At 35.6% G+C, this 25,235-nt stretch overlaps 2 protein-coding genes and 1 pseudogene across 2 annotated transcripts; all 3 read right to left on the reverse strand.

Annotated features, from left to right (window-relative positions):
* Window positions 1-247: 247 nt before the first annotated feature.
* LOC129318308 (uncharacterized) lies at window positions 248-8,339 on the reverse strand (annotated as a pseudogene).
* A 2,948-nt stretch (window positions 8,340-11,287) lies between these two features.
* Window positions 11,288-13,183, reverse strand: LOC129318657 (BRI1 kinase inhibitor 1-like). Its single transcript, XM_054963545.1, is given in 3 exon segments — window positions 11,288-11,772; window positions 11,774-12,433; window positions 12,436-13,183. Coding segments are annotated over 3 exon segments (879 nt in total). The 5' UTR covers window positions 12,616-13,183; the 3' UTR covers window positions 11,288-11,733.
* Window positions 13,184-16,036: 2,853 nt separating this feature from the next.
* Window positions 16,037-21,272, reverse strand: LOC129317590 (probable protein phosphatase 2C 12). Its single transcript, XM_054961910.1, is given in 11 exon segments — window positions 16,037-16,645; window positions 16,757-16,956; window positions 17,045-17,283; window positions 17,465-17,590; window positions 17,709-17,816; window positions 18,337-18,400; window positions 18,517-18,670; window positions 19,570-19,741; window positions 20,326-20,445; window positions 20,447-20,615; window positions 21,113-21,272. Coding segments are annotated over 10 exon segments (1,287 nt in total). The 5' UTR covers window positions 20,525-20,615; window positions 21,113-21,272; the 3' UTR covers window positions 16,037-16,619.
* Window positions 21,273-25,235: the final 3,963 nt, after the last annotated feature.

Raw genomic sequence — 25,235 nt, forward strand, 5'->3', positions numbered from 1 at the left:
TGTAAAACCCTTCCACTAGAATAGTACAAGACTTTCAGCTTGAACAGCAGCAGGCTCCAGGTAAGGCCCAAAATTCTGTCCATTCGAGAGAGAAATAGCACAAGTGTTTGTATTAGGCGCTGTACCTTGCGATATAGCAAGTACACTGGACCATCTTTGTCCAAAGGAGACCCCGAGCCACAAAAATATTGTATCCACAGGACAATGAAACATTCATCAAAGTATTAAATGCCGCAAGCAAAGAAAATGGAGAACTATACATGATACGTGTTAAAAATTTTCCACATATTACAGATGTTGAGTCATTTAAGTTTACATACATTCGAGCAGTTTTACTAGGAAATATTCAAGCAGAAGAGTCATTCAAATTCGCATGTGTGGCATTTAGCTTCTTTTCAAGTATTGGTGCTGGCCTGTTCACTTGAAGAACAAGCTTATTCTCGGGATTGGTGGATTTAATGGTTTTCGTGATCGAGATCACTAGATTACACTATTGCTCCTGCAAGTGTTTCAAGGATCACAAACTATACTATACATGGAAACCCAGCCCTTACATGGCATGGGAGGATTTTACGACTTTTTTTTTCCCTTCTTATGAGACCACTGGATTAGACTACTAGTCCCTTGAGTATCTCATGGGACCACTAAACTACGCTATACATGGAAAAGAAAGAACAAAGCCCATATTTACAGCATCCACGAGCCGAAAAGTTGATTTCACGAGCGGGACAAAACTGCTGTTCTTTCATTAATTTTCCATTCATCAATTTCTGAGTGCCGATGAATATTAATTATCAAATATGGCTCATTTGCCGCTAGAATTACCTGCATAACAACCGGGCTTATCAGTGTAAATTATGCCAGCAGTGTAAATTGCACAACAGCGTAAAATATGCACTAACATAACAGACAAGCATATTTGATGATGTTTTATAACAAGCACAGCCTTAGACTGACAAAACAATCTATAACCAGAAATGGGCCCCTGTGCTTTGTATTAAGTTTGAGGGACAAATTGCACTACATATGAGTTATAAATAATATGACTTCATAGAAAATTCATATTATAAATTGATTATTGGCATTGTTTTGGTTCTACTTTTGTTGAATCGCTCGTTCACGATAAAGTCACATCAAAGATGCCTTCCACAGACTTAAGATAAGCATCAAATTTTTCATAGCAGAAAATTATGAAAAATTTATCTGAAAAAATATTCTGCTTAAATCATCTGCGGCACATTAGTTGAAAGCCAACGAATAAGATATCCATTTCCCATAACTATAATTTCTGTAGCAATTTAATGGGGAGATGAGATTGAAGTTTACCCAAGTAACTCTAGAAGCAGTGCAGACTTTACACATCGCTAAGCATACGAGATGGCCAAGCGTGCCTCTTATACATCCATAGCAACAGGGGGTAGCCTCCAGAAATTCCATGAGTTGAAGTCCTCCTGCAACCAATGTCCAGCAATAATTGCACCAAAGAATTTGTATGAGAAAGAAGCTCACAAAACACACAACCAAAAAAAAAAAATCACCTTGTTTGCTTCCCAAATCTATTAAAAGTTAAAAAGGAAAAGTTCTTTCAGAACTAAACCTGCTCAGATGAGTTCATAGGGGGGAACATTCCATTTACGAGAGCACGAAGAGAAGTATATGATTTGTATCAAGACGACGGTTACAGCAACCTCTCCCTGCAAATTTAGACATGAAAGGAAGCTTGACAAACTTAAATATTGCAGGAAGCGTTGACTTCTGTTTATTTCAAAAGTAGCAGCAACAACAAGTTTTATCACACTAAGTGAGATGGGTTGCATGGATTGCATACAAAAAGGTTATTTACCTTCGGGTTGATAATGAATATTTTCCTTTTGGTATTCCAACCTTAAGGTAGCTGATTTCATCAGTGTCCCTATTTCCAAAACCAGCATAAAAAGGATTGCGATCAGAGGGAAAAAGTGCCTTGATGTCCTGTAGGCATTCAATTGGACTGATCATTAATAACGTGATGACCATACAGAAAATATCAAAACCATGTCATTTTAACAGCGTGATATTGGGAAACTAACCTCTAAGCATGCAATTTTGAATTCATGCGGAGCCCTCCTGATGACTGGAAATTGAAAAGCAGAAATCTTATTCCAGATATTGGACAAGTGTGATCAAGAAATTTTGATTTTATGCTAAGCCTCAAGGAGTTTTATTGATACCAAATGGCCAATACTTTGCATAAGGAAACTTTAAAACACAGCTAGCATGGAATGCAAGTCAATGTCTAAACAACTAAGGAACCTTCAGCGCAATTTACAAATGCAGGTGCGTGAAACGTGACATGTTATCACAGGAAAACTAGAATTTTCAAAGACTTGTTTTTATTCCCTAATTAGGAAATAGGTAAAGAAAAGAAAGTACAATTTTTCATATCATCTACTCTTTTCCCCCTTTGTGGTTTGGTTCATATCATCTATTCTACCAATCACACGGTTCTATGTTCCTAATACAGGCTTCATAACACTGTAAGGCATAAAAGTAATATATCATTGTAGGTACAAGTATGTATGGCACGAGAGTCCAAAATCCAGAATCTGCTTTGGGCCTTGCAGACAGCTTTAGACGAACCACTTGAATTCCATCGATGAGTTTATTCCTATCCCTAGCTTTCCCGTTTCCATAAGAGATGCCAAGCATACGAATATACTATGTGTCTTTACTAATGTGAGCAATCGTGGTCCTAAAAAAATAAGCAGACAATATACTACTGCTGGGGCAACATCTTTTTCTTTCCCATTTAGGCTGATCAAGTAGTTTTAGAAAAATAAAGAATAAAGCAAGACAAAACAAAATGTTAAATTGTCAGGCACAAACTATATGCATAAGGAATTCGGTCACCTCTTTCCCTTTTTTCTCTTCAAGTTCTAAATTTCAAATCTATATCAACAAAGAAAATTCTTCAACCACGTAATAACTATTTAGGATTAAATATTAAAAGCAATGGTCTCAAGGTGACGTGGGAAGATTGTTGTATACATATTTTGGAAAAGAATCCGCATAAAAGTAATAACAAAGGGAACCAGAAGTAGAAATGGAAGGATAGCAGATCAATCACCTTCACGAAATAGGGAGGGGAAAAGTCCATCTGGGAAATAAGAACAGGACTCAGGTAAGACTTTTCCATTCTGCATATTCAAAAATAATAGAAGATTATAAATTTCAATAATTTGTTTATTCATTTTTAGATTTAAAACTAATCTCTCAATTTTATCATCACCTGCTTAAGGTTGAATAGGAATTGTCTTGTGTGATAGGCCTGAGAAATTGCACGAGCGCTAAGAAAAAGCAGTTGGTAATCATTTCCTGAAATTTTAAACAGAAGAGAAGAGCTCAAAAGATGAAAAAGCACAAGATCAAAGAATGGTCGTTACAGGTAGGGTAGAGGGACTGCCTCCACCTATACTCACAGCAAAATCTATATCTATATATGATATAAAATTTATTAGACACTATACTATTTATAAATCATAAACATGGTAGTTCACCATAGACTTCCTGTGAAGCATGAGACCCATAATTTAGTTAATAAATTATAAGTGGCATAAGCATATGTTAAGAATTAAGTACACTATATTATTGCACTGTTTAAATATCAAAATACTAACATATGGACAAGACGAACCAACCTTGATAGCAGAGTATAAATGTGCAACCCCAGTCTGTGACCAATCTACTCCTAAAAAGGCATGAACTGTCCTAGAACATCTGACCTGTAAAACGTGAAAAAGGAGAGGAAATACGTCCATCATCACATGACTCAGCCTCAGATCAGGTAGCCCCGGTAATTCTTGTAGCACATAACTAGTATGGTTTTTCTCCAATACCAATAGGATTTAAGGACAGTCTCCCCCTCCCCCCCCCCCCCCAAGAAAAAAAATGTGAAGGGGGAGGAGGGAAACATAGACTCCCCTCCCTTAGGCCTAAATCAACTGGTATTAGAACTAAAACCACTTCCAAAAAAAGGGGCAAACCCAGGGCCAAAATAAGTGCCAAAGCATGTAGCTGTCAAGAACATAAACTCTTTTAAGGGCAACAGTAAGACTGTTTCACATGGGTTGCCACCAGAAGTTCGCGTGGTTCTTTTGTGCCATGATAATTCATCCATGCAAGTCAATTTTCAAGAGTGAATTTTCCGTATTTACATAGGTCTCCCTCATCACGCCATATAGCAGTGTTGAAAACTCAACCATAGAAAATGGAAAGAGGAGCAGAAGACCGCAATATACAAAAACATCTATCTAGATGTAAAGAAGTTCTACAACTGCACTACTGCAGTTTCAGCTCATCATGATTCCCGCCATTTGTCTTGCATAACAATTCAGTTGTATTTTTTTAAGGAAACGCACACACACACATGCGCGCGCGCAGCAGGCGCACTTGAATATGAGCTGGGAAACCTGTCAGCTTGTCTGGAACTCAAATTTGACCAAGATATTACTCCAACCATAAATATACTATAATATCATCATATATTATCAATAAATTTGATTTGAAAGATCTATAATAATAGTGAAACTATAGGGTTAATATTATCAGTCCGCTTCTCTTATAGTTACTGAAAAAGTTCATACATACAAGATCATAGCTCACAAAAATGTTCTCATCCAATCTGTAATTGAACTTTAATCAGCCAATCTAGGCTGTCTAGTTCTATTTAGTACAGGAATTAATTTAAATGCCATGAAGTGAATGGCAGTAAAGGTGCCTTCCAGAGTATGGGTGTCAAACTCCAATGCATAGCTTACAGATCTGGTCAGATTTATGATGTCAAAATGCAGTAAAATTGCACAAGCCTTTGAGTGCAAATATTTCAAATATAAATTATATATTTTGACGTCAAGTTCCTTCAATAAAGTCCACATGTACGTCAGAGTGCAACTTTAAAAAGCTTATCTTCATTGGGTACCAAAACCTCAAAGTTTTGTGAAATTAACGGAACATCTGTACGTCCAAGTTGCCTTCAAAACATATGTTAATGTTTATCTTTTTTCCCCCAGTGACTGAAGGGGTCAAAGAAGCTAACGTTTTTTATGCGGTTACCATATCTTTCCTCAATTATGGACATAAAAATACTGAAGAAACACAGAGGAACTATAACAAGATTAATATAAACAAGACATCTTTCAGAGGAAAATATCTACTTGAAAAGCAGTTTCATTTTCAAGAAGACATGTTGTCACCTCGTAATTGTCCCATCCACATCTGAGATCACTATACGGGAGTTCCATTTCCACAATAAATTTGAGCATCAACCTGCAAGTCAAGCATTAAAAACAAAAATAAAGGAAATACTAGTAAAAGATTTTAAGTAAAGGAAAATAAAAAGAAAATGAAAAGTAAACTATAGACAACTAAAATTAATGGTTGCAACTACTGACCTGTTGCTTCCCCAGCATAGCAGTAGAGAATGTGAAGGTTACTGTATTCCTCCCTTTCTTAAGATTTAAGGATGCCAGCTGTTCAGACGTTGGAGCCTTTATCCTAACCTTTTTTGTTCTTGGATTGGGCTTGAGTTCATTTTTTTCTTCATCAGTACCAACTATGCTCTCTGAAGCATTGCCAGTTGCAGCACTTTGGGCATCACTTGGTCTTGGAGGAGGCTGCTCAGCCTTTCCAGATCTTGATCTCCTGAAGGAGAAAGGCAAAGTCCCCAGTTTCCACGAGGAGTAGGGTTGAGCCGAAATGGGTCCCCTGTATGAATTTTGTCAGTTTGGTCAACAGATATAACGCCTATCATTTCAAACATTACTCCCCCCCCCCCACAAAAAAAAAAAAATAACAGCAGCAACTGTCTCCCATGGAAAATAGTGATGACTAACATTGACAACAAGCTATTGTTACCTCTTAATTTCAAGGCAGGTAGAAGTAAACTTGTTCATAACCAATCTTACAGCTTAATTTCAAGGCAGGTAGAAGTAAAACTTGTTCATAACCCAATCTTACAGCATCTACGCCTTGGGAACAGCATTAGCTCCCATTTCCTTATACTATAGGTGTTTGCAATGAGATGTATACGAAAAAAGGGTACCAGAACATTGAATACGGACCAGCAATTATTTAAGAAGGATTTTAAAAAACACAATAATGAGAAAATTCCTCCATTTACTCTACAAAAATACAGCAGATGAGCGAACTGATATTACCAATGGAAGGATTCAGAACGGTGCGCTTGATTTCTGTAATACTATGGTACTCCTTGTCACCTGAGTCCTCATCTAATAGCTGGTTTTCTTTGTCTCCATCTGATTTTAGACGTTTCAAGTAATTGTTGGCAGGAGATGTCCACTTCAACGATTTGGACTTTGAGTCAAGTGATTGACTTAAAGGATGAGGAACATCATGTTTACTGGGACGGTCACTATGAGAAGACATCTTGGGCAAGGATCCCGTCAGCAGGACAGCTTCCTCCCAAGCAACCTTATTTCTAGGGATAACTATGGGACATGTTTGTCTAAACTCTTGAAGGTCGTACATATGACTTTTAGTGGCTGAGCTTTTCGGAGATGAATGTGAATCACAATTAGTATCGAATGCCTGTTTTACTTTTTCAACGCTATCCACAATTGTAGCATTGCTAAGGACACAATCACCAATACAAACCTGGGGAGAAGATAACATGCCAGAATCTCATTTTCCTCTTTATTCTCATCGAATAATTGGTTTTCCAGGACAGCTGTAACGGGAAGTTGCTGCACCACAGTTTGACTGAAACTCCTCAAGCAAACGAAGTTCCGGACCAAAATTGAAAGTTTGAGGATTTGGCATCGTTTTTGGGTTTTAGCATTCGCCATACCATAACTAACACCAGAATGAAAGCAATCTGTTTCTTGAGAATGAAAGTCCGAAAATTCAACTGGCATCCTGAGATCAACATTCTTAGCGTCTTCCTCAGTTTCTGTACCTACAGAAGAACTTTAATATGTCAGTGTCCACCACAACAGAACATGTGTCTAGTTTTATTATTCCAGTTGATTCATAAAGCTCAATTAAGTTTACTAAAATAAAGTAGAATAACTTTTTTTTGGTTCCGAACTAGAATCTTTGTTGCTATGCTCATTATACCGCAGGAATAAGTTTGGCACTAAGATTTCAGCCTGCACATGGACTTGTTGACTTTCACGTCCATTACTAGAAAGGTAAAACACCTCATGAGTTCGATCAGTGGAACAATCCGTGCCCACCATCGCTCTCTCTGATGTTTTGCAATAACCAAAAGACCCATCTCCATTTGCTGAAAAGTCCTCCCTAGAATTTCCAGAAACCTCTTCTCCACTCAATTGCTTTTCGAAGTGTGTTTCGAGCTTTACACATGCAACTTGTACATGAGAACTGGTGCTATCATTTACAACTTCGTTCCCGTCTGGGTTACCTTTAGTATCCTCATCAACATCAATTATTGTTGATACTTCCGCTATCACCTTGGTTTTCCCTTCCGTAAAGCTTTCACCCGCAACAAAATTTTCAGGTATTTTGTCTTGGGTGCTTAAACATGACAGGTTTATACTCTCCTCCTCACCAATTCCTTCAGATACAGATTTGGAACAACCGATACCTTCTTGCTTAGAGCAGGAACAAGCTTCCTCGTTTAATTGACATTGGTCCAAAGCATTATCGTGGAAAAGCGAGCTCTGCCAAGTTTTTATGCTATTTTTACGAGCTGATTTACAACCTGCAAGATTGGTAGACCATTTTAATTCCAACAAATTAGCTGCAATCTCGGCACGCTCCAATGAATCTACCCTGTTTAGTTCTATTTCCTTGCGAATGCCATTATCGCCCTTCACCGACCTTCGATTAAATACAAAACCAAGTAGCCGTGATCGTTGAGAATTAGCTCTGGCCAAGAGTTCGCCGTTGTTTACACCTACACGAGCAATGGAATTTGACTTGTCAGTCTCAAAATTACAACTTTCGGACTTCAGTGGGCGCTTATTGTCCAGAGGTCGGCTATCTGTCTCATCGCTAGAAGATGATGGATACAACATAGATTCTCCATCTTTAGCATCCACTTCTCTCATAAAGAATGCTTCTCCTTTATGATCCAAATACATATGAAAATCAGCTTCCGCTCCGTTAACGCTAATATTGACCATTTTCTCCTTTGCCTTTAAAACACCTTGAAATTTACCAAATCGAACGTACCATGGTGACGACTTGAAGCTCCCATCTTGCTGCTCGACTACAACAATATCCACGGCGCCACCAAAAGGATGAAAAGGGCCGGAAACAGTGTTCACGCTCCGACTAATGTAACTGCCTAGCCTCTCCATCGCGTGGATCCTCTTAAATTACTCTAATCTGGATAACCCCGTTAAGGATAATCTTAATCGCGTTCCGCTGAATCCTCTATCCCTCCTCGCTTAAGACGACTGAACTGATTATTCGAAAAAACCAAACAAGACAACTCAAAACATCGAAGAAAGTTACCCCATAATTTTCAGGCCCCGTCTATGAGAACAAAAGTGGCAACTCCTCTATTACTTATCCCGAAATATCAAAAGCATAAATAGGAAGAAACCGTAAGTCATAGCAATAGATTGCCCCAGAAATCGATCGAGGACGCCTGGTTACTCAGATTAAGAAAAATCCAGAAAGAAAGATAATACGATAATAATACAGTGTTAAGAGATCAAAACCAGCAATCAGATGCTCTCGGTTGTTGCTGGCAAACACGTGTAAAGAAAAGTTGAGACTGCGGAGAACTAAAATGAGTTAAGGAATCAACCACCCACGGTTAATGATGAATGATGGATGCAAACGAAGCATATTCGCTGCCAAAAAAATGGAATGTGCCAAACCAGCGGTCATTACTCAATTAAATCAACAATCAATAATTCAATTAAATGGTCAAGCCATTCCGTAATCGACTACGTAAATCTAATTTGGCGACGGAGTCGAAGCCGATGATTTAAAAGAAGGAAACCGACATGGAGGGGAGATCAGGGGCCCGTCACAAGATGCCAGATTGGATAGCTGGGCCCCAGCTAAGAGAATGCTTGGCGGAAAGCCCTGCCGTTATAGATCAACGCTTGCTGCAGCTGCAAGCAGAGCAATTTGACGCGATATTTGAAAATCCAGGAGGAAACTGTACCCGCGTTAGTTCAGAGTATTCAAACCCACCAGTCCCCGGTCTTATCTGGCAGAAGCCAACTAACTAAGCTGCTAAAATAATCTGACAACTACAGGATTAAATAATATTAGATAATTCTGAGCTGCTAAAATAATCTGACAACTACAGGATTAAATAATATTAGATAATTCTGTTATTAAATATCCACATCATCAATGCATAATTATAAAATAAAATTCATACGGTACAACTCATTTGCTTCATAAAATTGGACGGAGCCACGTCTCGTAGTAATAACTCATAAGCAGTGACAAGTGCAATCCGAGCAAGTTTGCGTAACTTATGAGCACGGTCGCGGATCATGTTTTCGTCTGGTGTGAGCGACAGAGATATTGAGAGAAGAAAAATTGAAATGTATGACGAGCTGTGTCACTCCTTTGCGTCTCTTTCTACTTCTCCAAAAGACACTTTCGTGTTACTAAGTTGCACAATAAAAAGACATGTAAAATTTTATGATAAAAAATCAGCTAATTATCTCCTTGAAAAAAATTATTTATTATTCAAAGGTATGAGAAAATTTTTTTTTAAATTGAAATAAAAATTTTAAATTGTAATTATACATTACAAGGATGTGATTAACTGATAGCAATAACTATAATGTTAAAATTGGCGAAAAATGACTACAACGTTGGACTTGCTTAAAAGTTCCTTGTTTAATTTCAAAGACGATGGTTAATTTTTAAAATTTTTTTATTATACTAAATCAATATTATAATTTATATTTTAAAATAAAGAATAAAAATATAATTGGGAGAACATTACTGTGTGATTATGTTTGGGCCGACTCAAAGAGACAAAGTGTAGCTGCCCGTTCGGCTGGAAGCCCAACACCGCCCAACAGACACGCGTCGGGATCTGAGGGATGGCCCCACTTTGCAACCTTGACTGACGAGTGGCGGTCATATTTCTTGTTTATGGGCTCTTTATATGACCAAACTCAGCCTTTTACCAGCCTGGCTGGACCCGAGCCACAGGCTATTTTTGGCGTCCTGGTTCGGCACCAGCAGAGGTAAAACTTGCACCGACCTGTAAGTTTTTTCGCCAACTCAGGAGTATGAGTTCTATAGAGTCTAGAGTTTTTCAGTGCCGATATGATATTTAGTCAAGAGGAATTATCTCGAATTTAGAGCACTATTGCTAGTAAATGGATTTTTTCGAGGTATTTTCAGCGCAAGTGCTAGAGAATAATCTCTCCAGATTCAAGATACTGGGACTTCATTTAAGGAGTTGATCATTCTCAACAATTTCCATACGCATGATCTGAAAATTGAACCTTGTTCACGTGTTAGGAAATCCTACTAACCTACCATCCGTACAGCATCTTGTTGGTAGTACCATAGTTTTCTTAAAATGAATATACCTAATCTTTTCCACATGATATGGTGGGTAGTTCTCAACTTTTGTTGGTTAAAAGAGATAAATTTTATCTGCACTTTTGTGTTCAAAATCTTTTTTGTAACTCAATAAAAATTTTATTACAATCAATAATCTTGTTTAAAAAAAAATACACACAGGATTTCGTGGAAAAACCAAGATAACGGCAGCAAGTAAAAGTTCACGTGCATGTGCGTATGGAATTGTGCTTTCTCTTCAAAAAGGAAAAAATTTACCATTCTATTATGCCTGCTTGGAATGAATGCACAGATCACTATGTTTGACATTACTGGCGTCTTTTAATTGGCATGGTTTGCACTCCCCTTCGTTCTCCATTCCCTGATTTTTTTTTTTTTTAAAAAAGCGTCTGCTTTCTTGTTCCTTCTTCATCACCACCACGCGTGGGGGCTCCATTTGAAATTATTTGATCTTTTATCAGCTTTATTTCTCCTTGTCTGGTATCATCAATCAAGTGTTTGATATCTCGTGCTTCCACGGATCGAGCTTTGTTAACCATTAAGTCCAATGATGAACTTGGTCAAGTCCTTTACATATCATTGACAGTTGTAGCCTTACCTTCAAGGACATGTTCTTTCATGTAATTCTGACACGATTGTGACAGGATACAACCCATTATTTTTCGCAAACCGAATCTGTCATATCTGGTCCGAGCGCGTTCGATATGATTTTAATGACACAGAAAAGCAACCACGGGAAGGAAAATACGATAAAAATAAAATTAAAACAATTAGCATTGCTCACAAATTGTACAATGTGCAGGGGAATATCAGAGCCATCTTGGGCCTCAGAGTTACAAATTCCTGACGCGCGTGTCTGCCATATGTAATTTTGTCGGAATTTCCTCGTATCAGTACGATAAGAGGTAAAAATAGCAAACCGTGTACTGTTAAAGAAAGTAAATTTGTGCAGATTGAATGGCAATTCCTTAATTACATGACTACATCATTAGAAATTAGAATCCGTGACCAAAAAAAAAACTACTACTTTGGAATCAAATCATAGCTCTTTGTCATCCAAGTACCCCAGTTGGTGATCCAGGACAAGAATCCAACAGAACAAATTATCTGTCCCTGATTATTAACTGATCATGAAGATGTGGAAGCAATAATTGAAAAGTAAATACAAGTACGAAAAACTTTCTCTTGTATCTTCCTCCCTCAGCATTTGAGTTTCTCTTCTTTTGCGATTGAGTTTTTTGCAGTGAGCAATTGCCGCTTGAATGGCAGCCTGCAACTCCTCCATGGTACTATCATTAGCAGGAGGGAGAGTCATAGTAGGAAGGAGAAGGCCACTATTAGTTGGAGATGTTCTTATTGATGCTGGTGCTGAATATTCTCCTCTCCTTCCTCTCAAATCTGACTTATTTCTGACACTCAAATTCTCTGAATAAGAATAACTCTGTCCACGGACTCCGATTCTCTGTCTTCTCCCTGTAAAATTCGACATTAGTGGTTGCACCATTCTTAAGTACTTCTTCAACGCATGGATGACCTGAAACCTCTGTTTCTTCTTCTGCTTCTCCGTGTCTTCCCTATCTCTAACCTCGCACCCTTTTCGTCCTCTTAACCGGAATAATGAAAAAGACTTGGACTTGCATCTTCCTTCTTCTTCTTCCTTTGTTCTTTCATTTTTGTCCATGGCCATGCTGCTTCCATAGAGATCTTCCTTGATGGGTGTTTCATCTTGTATTGAGTCTGTGGTGGGAAGGGTGAAACTGTCCATGGAATTGGTGGAAGAGCCAGGAGAAGCAGGGAGGTGGGAGAGGAAGTGAAGAGGAAGCAAGTGGCCATGGAAGAAAATGTCATCCGCAGGAGATAAATCAAGCGCAAGTGAATTAGGTGAAGCCGTAGATTTGTGAGTACTAGTAGGGTTTGTTGTTGAGGAAGAGAGTATAGAGAAACAGAGAAAGAGAATTCGTGAGAAGGAGAGGAGGATGCTGGAGCAGGGGACTCTGTAGATGATGATTGCTTTGCTGATTGGCCTTCAATTATCTTTTCCACATCGTTTTCTGTGTAATTTTGGTGCTGATGCTTTTCCATGACACTAGGATTTCCCTCCTAACACTAACAAGATTTGATGCAGCGCCTGAAGTTCTCGCTCTACAATCTTTTTGGTAGGAGAGATTCTCTTTTTCTTGATGTATGCATATTAAACAAGCTTTGGGAGGGATAAAGGGCAGGAAAAGCCGAGGACGAGAGAGAACAAAACAGTCCTTGTCAAAACCAAAGGCGGACTCGGAATGTCTTGCTTGAATATCTTCATCCAGAAGAAAACTTACCTGCGTACATTATTTTAGATTTTATGGAGCACTATCACTGAGTTGTTTTTTCATGCTTAGTTGCTACCACCACCACTATCCACAAGGGTGAGATGATAAAGTAAAACACGTACAACTTTGGTGTGTCAAAAAGAGTTGTTGCTTTGGTAGGCCCGGGTCAAGTCGTCACAGCAATTTTGCTGGTACTGATTTTGGAAACGAGGTCAGAAAAATCCAAACTTGGCCACCAAAGGAAGATGGGATTGGCACGGCGGACTTCACTTTAGAATTGTGTCCTCATTTTGGAATAGTTTATGCAAGAGGGAGGGTCCACAGTGAAAGAATTAAGCTCCCACGAGCATAATGATGGGAGAAAATTGCATTCCTTTTCAAAAAGGAATCTTTGAATTCATGTACAGCTCCAGAGAAATTATCTGCTTCTTTCATTGTCATTGGGTTCGTTCCTCATGTGCCCTCAAAAGCTAGCTTGTTCGTCTAACGTCGCTACTTCATGATTAATTAATTTAAGACGAGGTGGGTTTAACGTCAACTAGAAAAGGCCTTCGACTTTTGGCGTTGAAAATGATGCAACTTTCTTTTTTCGTTGGATTAGATGTATGAGATGATCATATCTAAAATGTCAATCAAATGGAACGCCATATTCAAAGCAAGTTGCGATTTGGTGAATGATAGGGTACGTAGAAAGTGAGGTTTATTTATTTATGTGAGAATGCAACTAATTAAAGACGATGAGAGTCCAGGTTCGTGTAGTTGAAGGATTGATTAGTGATGATGAAAGAAGAAAGGGGACAGGGGGGTGAGTCCAAGAGCAAGGATTGAGTGGAATGGAGACGCAGAAAGGAGAGACCCACACGCACGTGTATGAGATTGAGGTGGTCCATCCAACGTATAAAGGAATTTTGGTGCTCTTGGTTAGTTGGCTAACCTCTTCCTCCCTTCACCATGCATCCATTATTTATTTGGCTGGATTCTCTGCCTCATCTTCATCCCACCCTCAATTTGTTCTTTTCTCTTTCTCAATCAATGTTCGGCTTCTTTTTTTATTTTATTTTTTTTCTAATAAAGTTTGGAGTATGGATTTCAGGAACGAAAAAAAATCTTATTTTCAAAATTTTACAGCGATCTCATGCAACTTAATCTGGATTTAGTTTTGGCCTAAAAAAAAAAACTGGATTTAGTTAGAATGTTAGATGTTAACATGATCTTCCAAAACTACTTAATATTAAAAAAACTATTTTTTCTCGTTTTAATGTTTGTTTTATTGTTTACATTCATCTATTATATATCTGTGTCATATAAAACCAATAAAATTATATTATTTATAAATTATAAAGTACGAATAGTATGATACAAAGAATCACTCGCAATTTAGTTATTTGAACAAGGTAAATATAAAATAGATATGTGATGTATATATACAAGAGTTGGTAGGTAATTTGTGAGAATCATGGGCTCTCCCAGCTTTTATCTTTTTCTTAGAATTGTATCCTCCATCCATCTAAATCATAATACAAGTCATTGATAATTAATTTATAGTTCTCTGGATGATTCAATTGAAACATTAATTTTTAAAAAAAATTATATTTTTTTAATTATACTTTCATTGAATATCATATATAAATGTCTTGATAATAACAATTGAAATCTCAATATATCATTGTTTTAAAAAAGTAATAAACAAGTAGGGAGATAATTATAAAAATTATCTAATGTCTTATGTTTTAAACTAAAGGAGGCTTCTAAAAGGTTTTTAATATTGAGGTTCCGAGGGGATAAACATTATGTACATCATAATTGATGTGAAAATTATCTTATATGTACTTTCTAATCTCCATTCTCCCCATTCTTAAATCTAGCTCCCCTCCTGTATATTAGCTAACACGCACACACAAGAGATTAAAAAAAACGTGACTATATCTAATATTAAAAAATGAAGTTATATAATCGCCAACTTTATTCTTTTCAATATAGATGAGGATGATTTTTTTTAAAAAAAATTCTCTTACTTAATTTAAAAATTGTTTCAGATGAAAGTATTGGTTTTATGAAGAAAAAAACCAAATATTTCATTTTTTTTATAAAAAAATTAATCATGAAACTCACAAGGATCAAGACGTACATTCAGATTTAAAAACACTTAGAAAGATATTTATAAATTGATCATTAATAAAATCCTTATATTGATGATAATAGAATTTGAATCCATAATTTTATAAATTATAAGTTAAATACACACGGAGTGAAACAAGTTTTATAGAGAAACATCCTTCGTTCTCAAACAACTAACCTCGTTCGGTATGATGGAAGATTTTTTGATGGAATCGAAATCGAAATTGAAATTGAAATCGAAATTGGAATCAGAATAGAATTGAGTTATAAATGTATGTTTGGTATGAAGATGGAATCTGAATATAATATTAATAAATATATGTATTTAAAATAGATAAAGACCAAAATGCCCTTATAAAAAAATAAAAAACTCAACCATCATGATGGAGTGTGTATGTGGGGCACTTATGACAATTCAATGGAATTGTGGCAATTCCATCATGATGAAGATGGAATTGAATTCTAGGCATTTTGGTTGAATTGGAATCCATAAGAAATTGAATTCATGCATACCAAACAAGTGAAAACATGATTCCAATTCCAATTCCATTTCTCTTGAACCCAATTCTAATATACCAAACATGACTTAAGCACCTTCACCTTTTCCTCCCTTGACGCTAGCCACACAATTTCCCGAACAGTTCTCCTTTTGGCTTTTATGACTGTTTATGCTAATGACTCGACAGAGGATTGATTTATTTTCGAACGATATTTCTTCGTTTAGTACAAATATTAAAAACGTGTATATACAGTATCATACGTAACAACACTGTGCTGTATGAATGTGATATTGATATGATATTTTTCCACTGTATACACCAAATCTCAGTTACGCGTTAGAAAATAAAATTATTCAATATTTATAATATTACTGAAAATGAAAATTATGGATAAATATAATCAGAATTAATCGGGGAAAAGGAATTAGAAAACAGGGCTTTAGAATTCGTGATGTTTGATGCAATTTCTTTAATCTTCAACCATAAAATTATAGGAAAAAAAAACAATTTACATAATTATTATACATGATTGTAATCTATAAATTATAAAAAAAAGATACAAAAGGATATCAGTCGTTTTAAAAGCGATGATGGATTATGGATCAAACAACATTTTTATTACAGGGGTTAATTCGTTTAGTAAGTAGTAATCAAAATCTAATGCCACAACAACAAACCATTTAAACGGCTCCATACAAATACACTTCTAACCCAACGTGGGAAGGAATTCCCTATAACACATTACAACAAAAAGCCCTTGCTTCTAAGGTCCATATCGTGATTCCAAAGGACCCATGTACAAATGAACGATTCGCCGCACAAAAAAAAAGAAAAAGGAAAAGAATAAAATGCTTCCAACATCCTATTGTAGTATTGTACACTGCAGTTAAGGCAGCCTTCCACAACACTTGGGTGGTTGCTATTCCACTCCTCCCAAGTCAGAAATCGTACAACAAGCAACTGATAATCATCTGTCCCTGAAGCACTTGGATAAAAGAGAAAAATCCAAATCAATTTTGAGGTGTAATCTCAAAATAGGTCCAAAATCTCGAGAAACCCCCATGACAACATAGGGGAATCACTGTTCGGAAGTTCAACCTCCGATTATCTGAGGAATCATTAGCTCTCTCAAAATGCAAGTATACATACGAATTCGTTAGTCACTCCCGCTGCCATGTCCATCTGAAAGCAAAAGATCAAAAGCATATTAAATTTAAAGCGTATTACTTGTCTATGGCAAGGCAGAAAATAGAATTGTGTGTGTGTGTGTGATGGAAAGAGTTATCATGTCACCTAATTTTCTTTTCCCTTCCATGGCCTCTTTTTTGTCTTGGCAACTTCGGCAAAGGAATGGACCGTCCCAGGGACGCAATTTTCCTTGGTTGGATGCCCCTTCGTGTATTGATATACCCTCTCCAGGCTTCATCTCAACTTGACAGACTGCACATGTAAACAGCTTAAACATGTTGCAGAGTGGATATTTTGTGTCTAACCTGCACGTTACGGACAACAAGGTTTTAGTGTCAAGAAACACAGCAAAGGAGCACGCAGCTAACTTCAATGCTTCTTACACAACCAAACCTCTCTGAAAGCATAGCAGATCCTTCCTCGTACATCTCCATTACCACATCAGGCTCCATATAATCTTTTTCATTATAAGAAGATGATTCTGCAGACTTCCTTCTAAACATCGATTTAAACATTCCTTTCACTGGTCTTTTAGCGTGTGCCAAAGGGGCAGCAGGTGGTTTCTCTGGGGGCAAAATATCAATAACAATGCAGGTTGTATCATCTCTAAGCCCCTTTGCTTGTACCGCTTCCTAAAGTTGAAAAGAGAAAATAGAAGAAAGGGTAGTAACAGATAATTAGTGCGCCAAAATGACGAGTCAGAGCAGATGGTGTGTATTAAATAGTGGTGTTGAAATCACAATGAAATTAAGCAACCAACATGAAAACAAGCAAATATTCACAGTTAGAGGGAAAGATGAACACAAAACATACTTTAACGATATGCGGTGCTGCAACCTCTGGTGACATCCCACGACAACAATCAAGGGCTGATTCTGCAGATAGAGCATCCCAAACACCATCACTGCAGATGATAAGTCTGCCTCCAGATGTGGACAGCTGCGCGAGCAGAGAAAGAAATTATATAAACTAAAGCAAGTTAATGAAGAGAGGCAAGTGAAAAATAACAAATCAACAAGGATACGATATTATTATGGGGAAAAGAAGGTATGTCAACCTTCACTTGCTTTACGTAAGGTACAGGAACAATGAATTGTCCAACATCCAAATCACCAAGTGATCTTGAAAGACACAAGCCACCTGGCCAACATCTCAAAGGACCAATCTACAACATAATTGTACTAGTTAGGCATAAAAAGTCATTTATGCAAATGCAGAACCCTTTTAGAACTAAATATTGGTAAAATTACAAAGCAATATAACAAATAAATATATAGTCAGTATGATTTTGAAACATGAACAACAGATTTTTCAAAACTTGAAAGATTATAAAACATTAATGATCTTTCAAATAAGTATTGTTTGGTTGAGACGCTGTTCAATATCATCAAGTATCTTCAATTGTAATTAACGAGTATGCTTGAATTTTGATTGTATGTGGTACAATAAGAGTTGTTGCCTCTTAAATTTCCCATCGTAAGTTTCACTGAACAGGACTAATTGTGCAAAAAAAAAAAAAAATAGTATCACCTAGAAGCCTAAGATCAATGCACTAGCAATCCCACTGCTTGTATGTGCGTTTCATTGTTTTTATTTTTTTTTTATTCTTTCGACAGGGTGTTGCAGCCTGTTGACACAGCCAAAATATCCGGGGAAAGAAAGGATCATATTCAAAGGAGATGTACCTCTGCACCTCCACCAGTATTTAGCCGACCAACCTCACCCCCACTACTCGTTATACGTGTCACTCTAATGAAAGGAAAACAAAGGGTGAGACTAAGCTGTGATAAAGCAAATCAAGAAAAATGGTTCAACATAGGTATGAATTGAATTCAGTTGAAGAGTTGTAAAGATACACAACTTACTCCTCTTCATTGGTGTCTAGCCTATGATCCGCTGACAGGTAATAAAGCCCACCTTCAGAAGGTTCAAGTATGCATCGGGAATCACCGACAGATGCAACGGTGACAAACCATCCTTCTATAATCACAAAGGTCACAGTTGTTCCTGATGTTTGAGCTACACAAATAAAAAAATTAAAAGAACTATTCATCACAGAACCGAAACCAGCTTAATAATTCTCATCAATCACTACAAATCAAAGATTCTTCACAGAAACCAACTTATGATGCTCTACATAAGGCATAATTTCATAAATCTACAAGTATGGCCTATTAGGCAGCCCGCTAAAATGTGAAAAATATAACTTTACAACTGCCCAGAGCTGGACAAGTACTCCCTAATGGATCTACTGTATGCACATGGAGAATCCCAGGAGGAACCTAAGCTTAAGTGTCATGCCCTGTTCTTAATTGAGAGGACTTGTTATAAAATTCAAAATCATGCCCGCAACAAAGGTTTCATAGAATGCTGCCCACGGACTAGCTTCAACCCAGGAAGTATGGATCTCCAGAAATTGCCCGGTGAACCATGCACAAGATTTTGTACATAGAAGTTTTCCTTCAATGTGAAAATGTAGATATTTAATTATCTTGGTCAATTTGCATACTCAAGACAGGGTAGCGTCAAAAAGTTAAAGTTAGTTGGAGCTCCTGCCTACAATAAAAACAGGTCCATATCTAGCGGCCAAAGTCCAGCGTTAACACGCAAGGATAAATAAATATTTCCTTATCGCAACTTTCTCACTCATAACCATTGATAATCAGCATCTTCAAATAGATATTAGTAGAAAAGCATGTTAATGATAAATTTCACATAGGTAGCCACTTCTATCTTACATAAATTTAGAAATATTTCAAATATTTCACAAATTTGTTAGTTAGCATCTCCATCGATATTATTCTTTCTTCGGTTTAGACATTTTAACCTTCAAAAGCTCCAAGTGATCATAATGACAAGTACATTTGGCGATAACATAAATTGGAGCATGAGTAAGTAATATAATAGTTGTATTGTACCTGTTTCTTGAAAATCTTTATCAGTTTTTACAAAGCCTGCAACTAAAGCCCTGGGCAAAGCTGCTACCCACTCATCCCTGTTAAGATCTGAAGGAATTACACTTAAAATATTATTTAGGAGATTCTCCTTGGCATAAATAGCAGCAGCAGATCCATTGTGCCCATCAAATAGCTGCAAAACTTCTAGATTAGAAGTGGGAAAAAAGCAACCAACAAGAGGAGTACAAAACAACAGTTGCTAGGAAATAAGAGACAGTGTATTGAGGCAAAAAAGAAACATTCAATGCACTAGTAGCTAAAGATTATTATGGTGAACCCAGTTAACTAATATGAAGGATGAACAAATAAGAAATGAAAGCATCATTGATTTCATAGGAACAAATGAAAGCTTAATGATAACGATAACTGCATAATGAAGATTATAGCCGATGAAGACATTATATGCAACTCGCTAACCTTCATTCCTCGGTCTAAGTGGGTTACATAGCACGTACCAAGTAGAGCAAAGTATCAAATATAAACCGGGGGAAAAAAAACTACCTAGTCAACCTGCTCAAGTCACATGGTTAAATCAAGTAAATTTCATGGTCAGCTGCGAGCATTAGCATTTACCGTCGATGCCATAGAATAATACCAGGTTACGTAAAAAAAAGACATCACGACTTGATTCATAATATATCGCAAGAAAATCTATCTACTAATAAGTTATAAAAAGCCATGTTTTTACTCTTAAAGAACAGGATGAAAGTAACATACTGCAAAAACAGAATATGTCGAAACCCCGTCTCCCACCACCCTCTGGCATTCCGTTTTTACTAGCGTGAAATCCTCTCCCTTTTTGCTCTGGCTGGCTTGGCCATGCTGAATTTCTGGTTTTTTCAATTTTTTCGCTTGCTGATTCACGCTTCAGGAGCACAGAAAGGGGGACCGTATGGTGTTCGCTCTTGGCTGACATCGTCGACGCCCCTCAAGCTCAAATGCCAATAAGACCCACTGCAGAAGAATGCGTATAGCTCTAGTCCTCCATGCTTTATTGTAACAGAATCCTGAGCAAAGAACAATTATGCATCACTCAAAACATATCCTTCCTGTACTCCCAATTTAAATATAAACGAACTTTTATTCCTCGAACACGTACGGAATCGACAAAATCTCCGAACAAAGACGGGAAATCCTAACTCTTTTCGTAAAGCCCTATGAATGATGAAATCAAAAGACGTTATGAATACCAATTGCCAGAAATAGGAAAACAATGAACGTTGTTGATCAATCACAATTCAGAACACAAATTGCGAGAAATACGAGAATGTGGAATAATAAACAAAAATCTAAGTCAGACAATCAAGATATCAACGCTTTGGGGGAAAGTGTTAAACCAAAATCCTGATCAATGAATTCACCCATTTGGGTGGTGGATTAAAAAGTCATGGAAGTCAAAAAAGAGATGGAGGAGAGAGCAGTAAAGGAAACGGAGATTTACAGAAAGAGGGAAAAAGGTAAGAACATCAATCGTGCAGTGAAATATGGAGAAATGTTGAATTACATTGCTGTGCGTGATCGCAAAACTCGGATCCCGACGTCCTGCAAAAATTCCATTGTCGATAGAGGAAGAGTTTGGGGGGAGAGAGAAGGAATGTAGCTCCAAATTGAGCAATCTCTGGGCCTGCCTTTTGCTCTCACCTTCTTTTTGTCATCTCAAAACACCAAAAAGATGATGACATGGCAAAAACGCTTCGTTTCCCTCACTCCAACCCTGCGTATATATATCCTGCGCCGTAGACCTGGCCATTTTCACTGTCTCTTTGCAGCATTCATGAGTGTTGAATTATCACCCATTGCCTTTGACTCGAGCCATCAATGATCACTCTTGTTCACCGGCTAACTTAACTTCTCTTCTTCTTCTCTCTCTTTTTTTTTTTTTCCAAACCCGGCCCTGGCATAACGAAATCATGCCTTTTTTTCCCCTGAAGGAAATCATTGTTCTTTGTTTAATTGTTTCTCCTAGATATAATTTTGTTTTAAATATTATTAATTAACTAAATAATAAATTCTTATGTCAGGAGTTAAGTATTGGATAAAATTAACACTCATTCATCATTATTTCAACGACAATCGAATCCGTTACTGTTGTGTGTTGATCTTTTTTTTTTGGGGGGGGGGGGGTTGATTTTATTGTTTGCTGGGTGCTGGCCGAAGGGGCTACTATTATGTATCTTCAGTTCTACAAGTTTTTATAGCTTTAATGTTTTTAATGGCAGGGAAAAAATCAAATCTAAAGAATTGAAATTTTCAATATTTTTATCTGATATCAACTTAGATATTGATAAATTACGGCGCAAGAGCTGAACTTAATAAATAAGAATTAACGAGAATCAAAATTGCCCATAGAAAATGTCAACCAAGAGTGAAACACCGGGAACACCATATGATAATCCTCACATGTTGCCATATGACAGTCTGAACTGAAGGTCTCAGGAACGCAAGGCGAACGAGCTGCCACCGAAGCCACATGCCTTCAAGGTTCTGTGATGTGATGATGTCTCTGAATGCCGAATTCTGAACAGAATGCCCAAAAGGGACTATCAAGCTATTAAATTTATCAAAAATTTAAAACAGTAGAGAGATAGGAATGGACAGCAGTTAGGTAATATTGAGAAACACGCTGTAGTGTGCATTAAAGGTGTCTATTTATCAAGCTTTTTTTGTGTTAGTCTCATACATATTAAAAGAATCGTCGTTGTATTGTATTGAATTTATCAACAATGAAAAGTAGTAGATATGAAAATGTAAAAAGAACTGCTACATGATATTAAAAGTTTCTCTCAAAGACATCTTATAAATAATATTAGAGGGAGTACCCTGCATGATCATGGCCTAACATGAACACTTTCAAATAACTGTGGATTAATTGTTTTGCATGGGACGATGCTCTTAGTGTTTCACTCATTTAATCCTATTTACACGTCACTTATAACATAATTTATTAAAATTTAAAAAAATAAAATCTAACAATATATTTTCTCTCTTTAAACATTGAAAATCTATGTCAAAAGTTTAATAAGATAAATTATAAATAGAATAAAAAAATTTTCCTTTTGATTTATAAATAGGATTAGATGAAGTAATTTATAAAATACTTTTAAAAAAATTACATATATCAATAAAATTTATTAAACATACTTTATAATTTTTTTTAAAAAAATATAAACTTTTAAAAATACCTTTCAATTATTTTTATTTGTGAAAGAATATTAAAAAGAGATAATATATGAGAATGGTAATATTGAAAAAATATAATTAATGAAAATTTATTTTTTATTAAAATGTCTTATATTTTAAAATATCAAAATCTCTTATTCCCTTCATTAAAAAATATAAATATTTTTAACCGAATCTTGCCTCTTAATAAAGTAGTTATTTGTCTTTAAATCAACTATATATTTATTTAATAAGGTGTTTCATCCTAAAAAAAATATTAGATGATCTATTCAATATGAACACTTTCAAAAAGATAATAATTATATCTTAAAAGAAAATATCTTATATTTTTAACATTCAACTCCTCAAAAAATTTTAAAAAGAGGGGGTATAAATTCATCTTGTACAGTGGAAGGGATGAGGCATTATCTTGATTCTAAATATATATGTTCCCACAGCTGCATGAAAAAATATTATTTTGAATAAACATAAATTTTTAGGCTCTATACTTTACTCGCATTTTATTTTTTATCTTATATTTTTTGTATATTTTAATTATTATATTTTTTTTTTATTATTTTTGAATTCTTTTAAAATTCTATATTTGCTCATAAAGAGGTCAAAAATAATAAAAAGTAAAAATTTAAAAATTTAAAATATTAAAAAATATAAAAATTAAAAATAAAATATGAATAAAATATAAGATCAGGAGTTATGTTCATCTTATTATTTTTTGTTGGGAGATCAAACCAAAAGGCTGAAACTGAAAGATTACAAAGACCATTGAGCATTGACCCTCGAGGAAGACCGCAATTATCGGTGCCAGTCATCATCGCTCGCAGAAGTGCCCGCCTCATCTCTGCAAGCGGTGCGCGTGCATTTGTTAGTTGTTGAAATCGCAATATTAATATGATATTCGCATGAAATTTTTTTAGATGTTCCATAATCATAAATATTTTTTTTAATTCTGCCACAAAACAGCCAATTCAGATAATAAAATGTATATTTTTATATCGATGTCTCAAATTACTAAAAAAATATTATCTAGAGAAGAAGTTAAATCTTGAAACTTCAATTTAATAACATTTAGATTCTTATTTAAAAGAGAAATTATAAATATTAAGCCATGCCCTTGCAAATTTAAAAATATCAATTATAAATTTAAAATTAAATCATATTGCTTGTAACTAAAAGTTCTCTATCTATAAATATCGACTTTATAACTTTAAGAGTCTCATATTACTTTACTCTTGAGAGGCTCTTTATTTATGATATGTAGAGGTAAGAACATGAATTAACCCAAATCATATAATTCATGAGAAATGTAAGTTGAATTAGATTTAACATATTGTTACATAGATTGAAAACATTTCAACACTACTCTTGAAATTTGTAAGTTAAATGGACTAACCTACTAATTTATTTATTTATTTTTATGAATTTTTTTAAATACACCCAAATAATGAGTTTCAAATATTCCATCATGGTTCATTTTAAATACACCAATACATTAAATTATGATATTTGTACAATATATAAATAACCTAATTAAGTAAATTATGTACAGTATGGTTTATATTCACAATTTTTTAAAAAAAAAAATAATATATATTAACAAGTTAATCCTTAACTCATCAAAATTAACTAATATGATTCATGAATCATATGCTACGAGTCAAAAAAAATTTATTTTTTAATCCAACTTAATTTTTGTAATCAATTATTCAGATTAACTCATATTCTACTCTAGATATGGGGAGATCCTGAGATAGTATTCTACGACCTTCATGTTTAAAGCGCGTGAGGATCTGAAAACATGTACAGCTGGGGCGCATAAACAGACCCCGCGCAAAAGTGCTCATTCACGCATTATCAGCCATCCAGTAAGTTGTTGCCTTGGGACGGAAAAAAGCTGAGTTGTTGGTGTTACGATTTCAGACCTCGCTCGCAAAGCAAGTGCTTTCTATTTATTTATTATTTTTTATATAATTATAATAAGGGCTTTTTGTATATGTATAACATGATATATAGAACCAAATCTAAACAATAATCATAACATTTATTATGTTTTATATTATGATTATTTTTAAATATTTAATTAATTTTATATGACAAAGTTCTCCCCTTTGTAGATAATATGACCTTTTTTTAAATAATTTTTTTTGACAAAAACCTTTTTTTAATACGCAAAAATAAAAGAAAGCTTCATTTGATTCTCTTTTAAAAAAAAGTAAAATGATGAGATTAAGCATTCTTATATATACAAGATTGAATAGTGCTGATAAGTTTTTACTGATATGATTTATCAATTGTATATCACTAATATATCATTACGGATTAGAAACACGAAAAAAATGTAATTAGTTGCCTAAAATAAATCAAATACAATCCATAAAAAATTCTGGACATCTTATTGTTGTCGTAGAAAATTAAATACCTAACTAATAAATCACATTTTCTATCATAAG

Source organism: Prosopis cineraria, unplaced genomic scaffold (assembly GCF_029017545.1).
Source record: "Prosopis cineraria cultivar Desert tree isolate PC_DT_omini unplaced genomic scaffold, ASM2901754v1 PC8, whole genome shotgun sequence".
Taxonomy (NCBI): Eukaryota; Viridiplantae; Streptophyta; class Magnoliopsida; order Fabales; family Fabaceae; genus Prosopis; species Prosopis cineraria.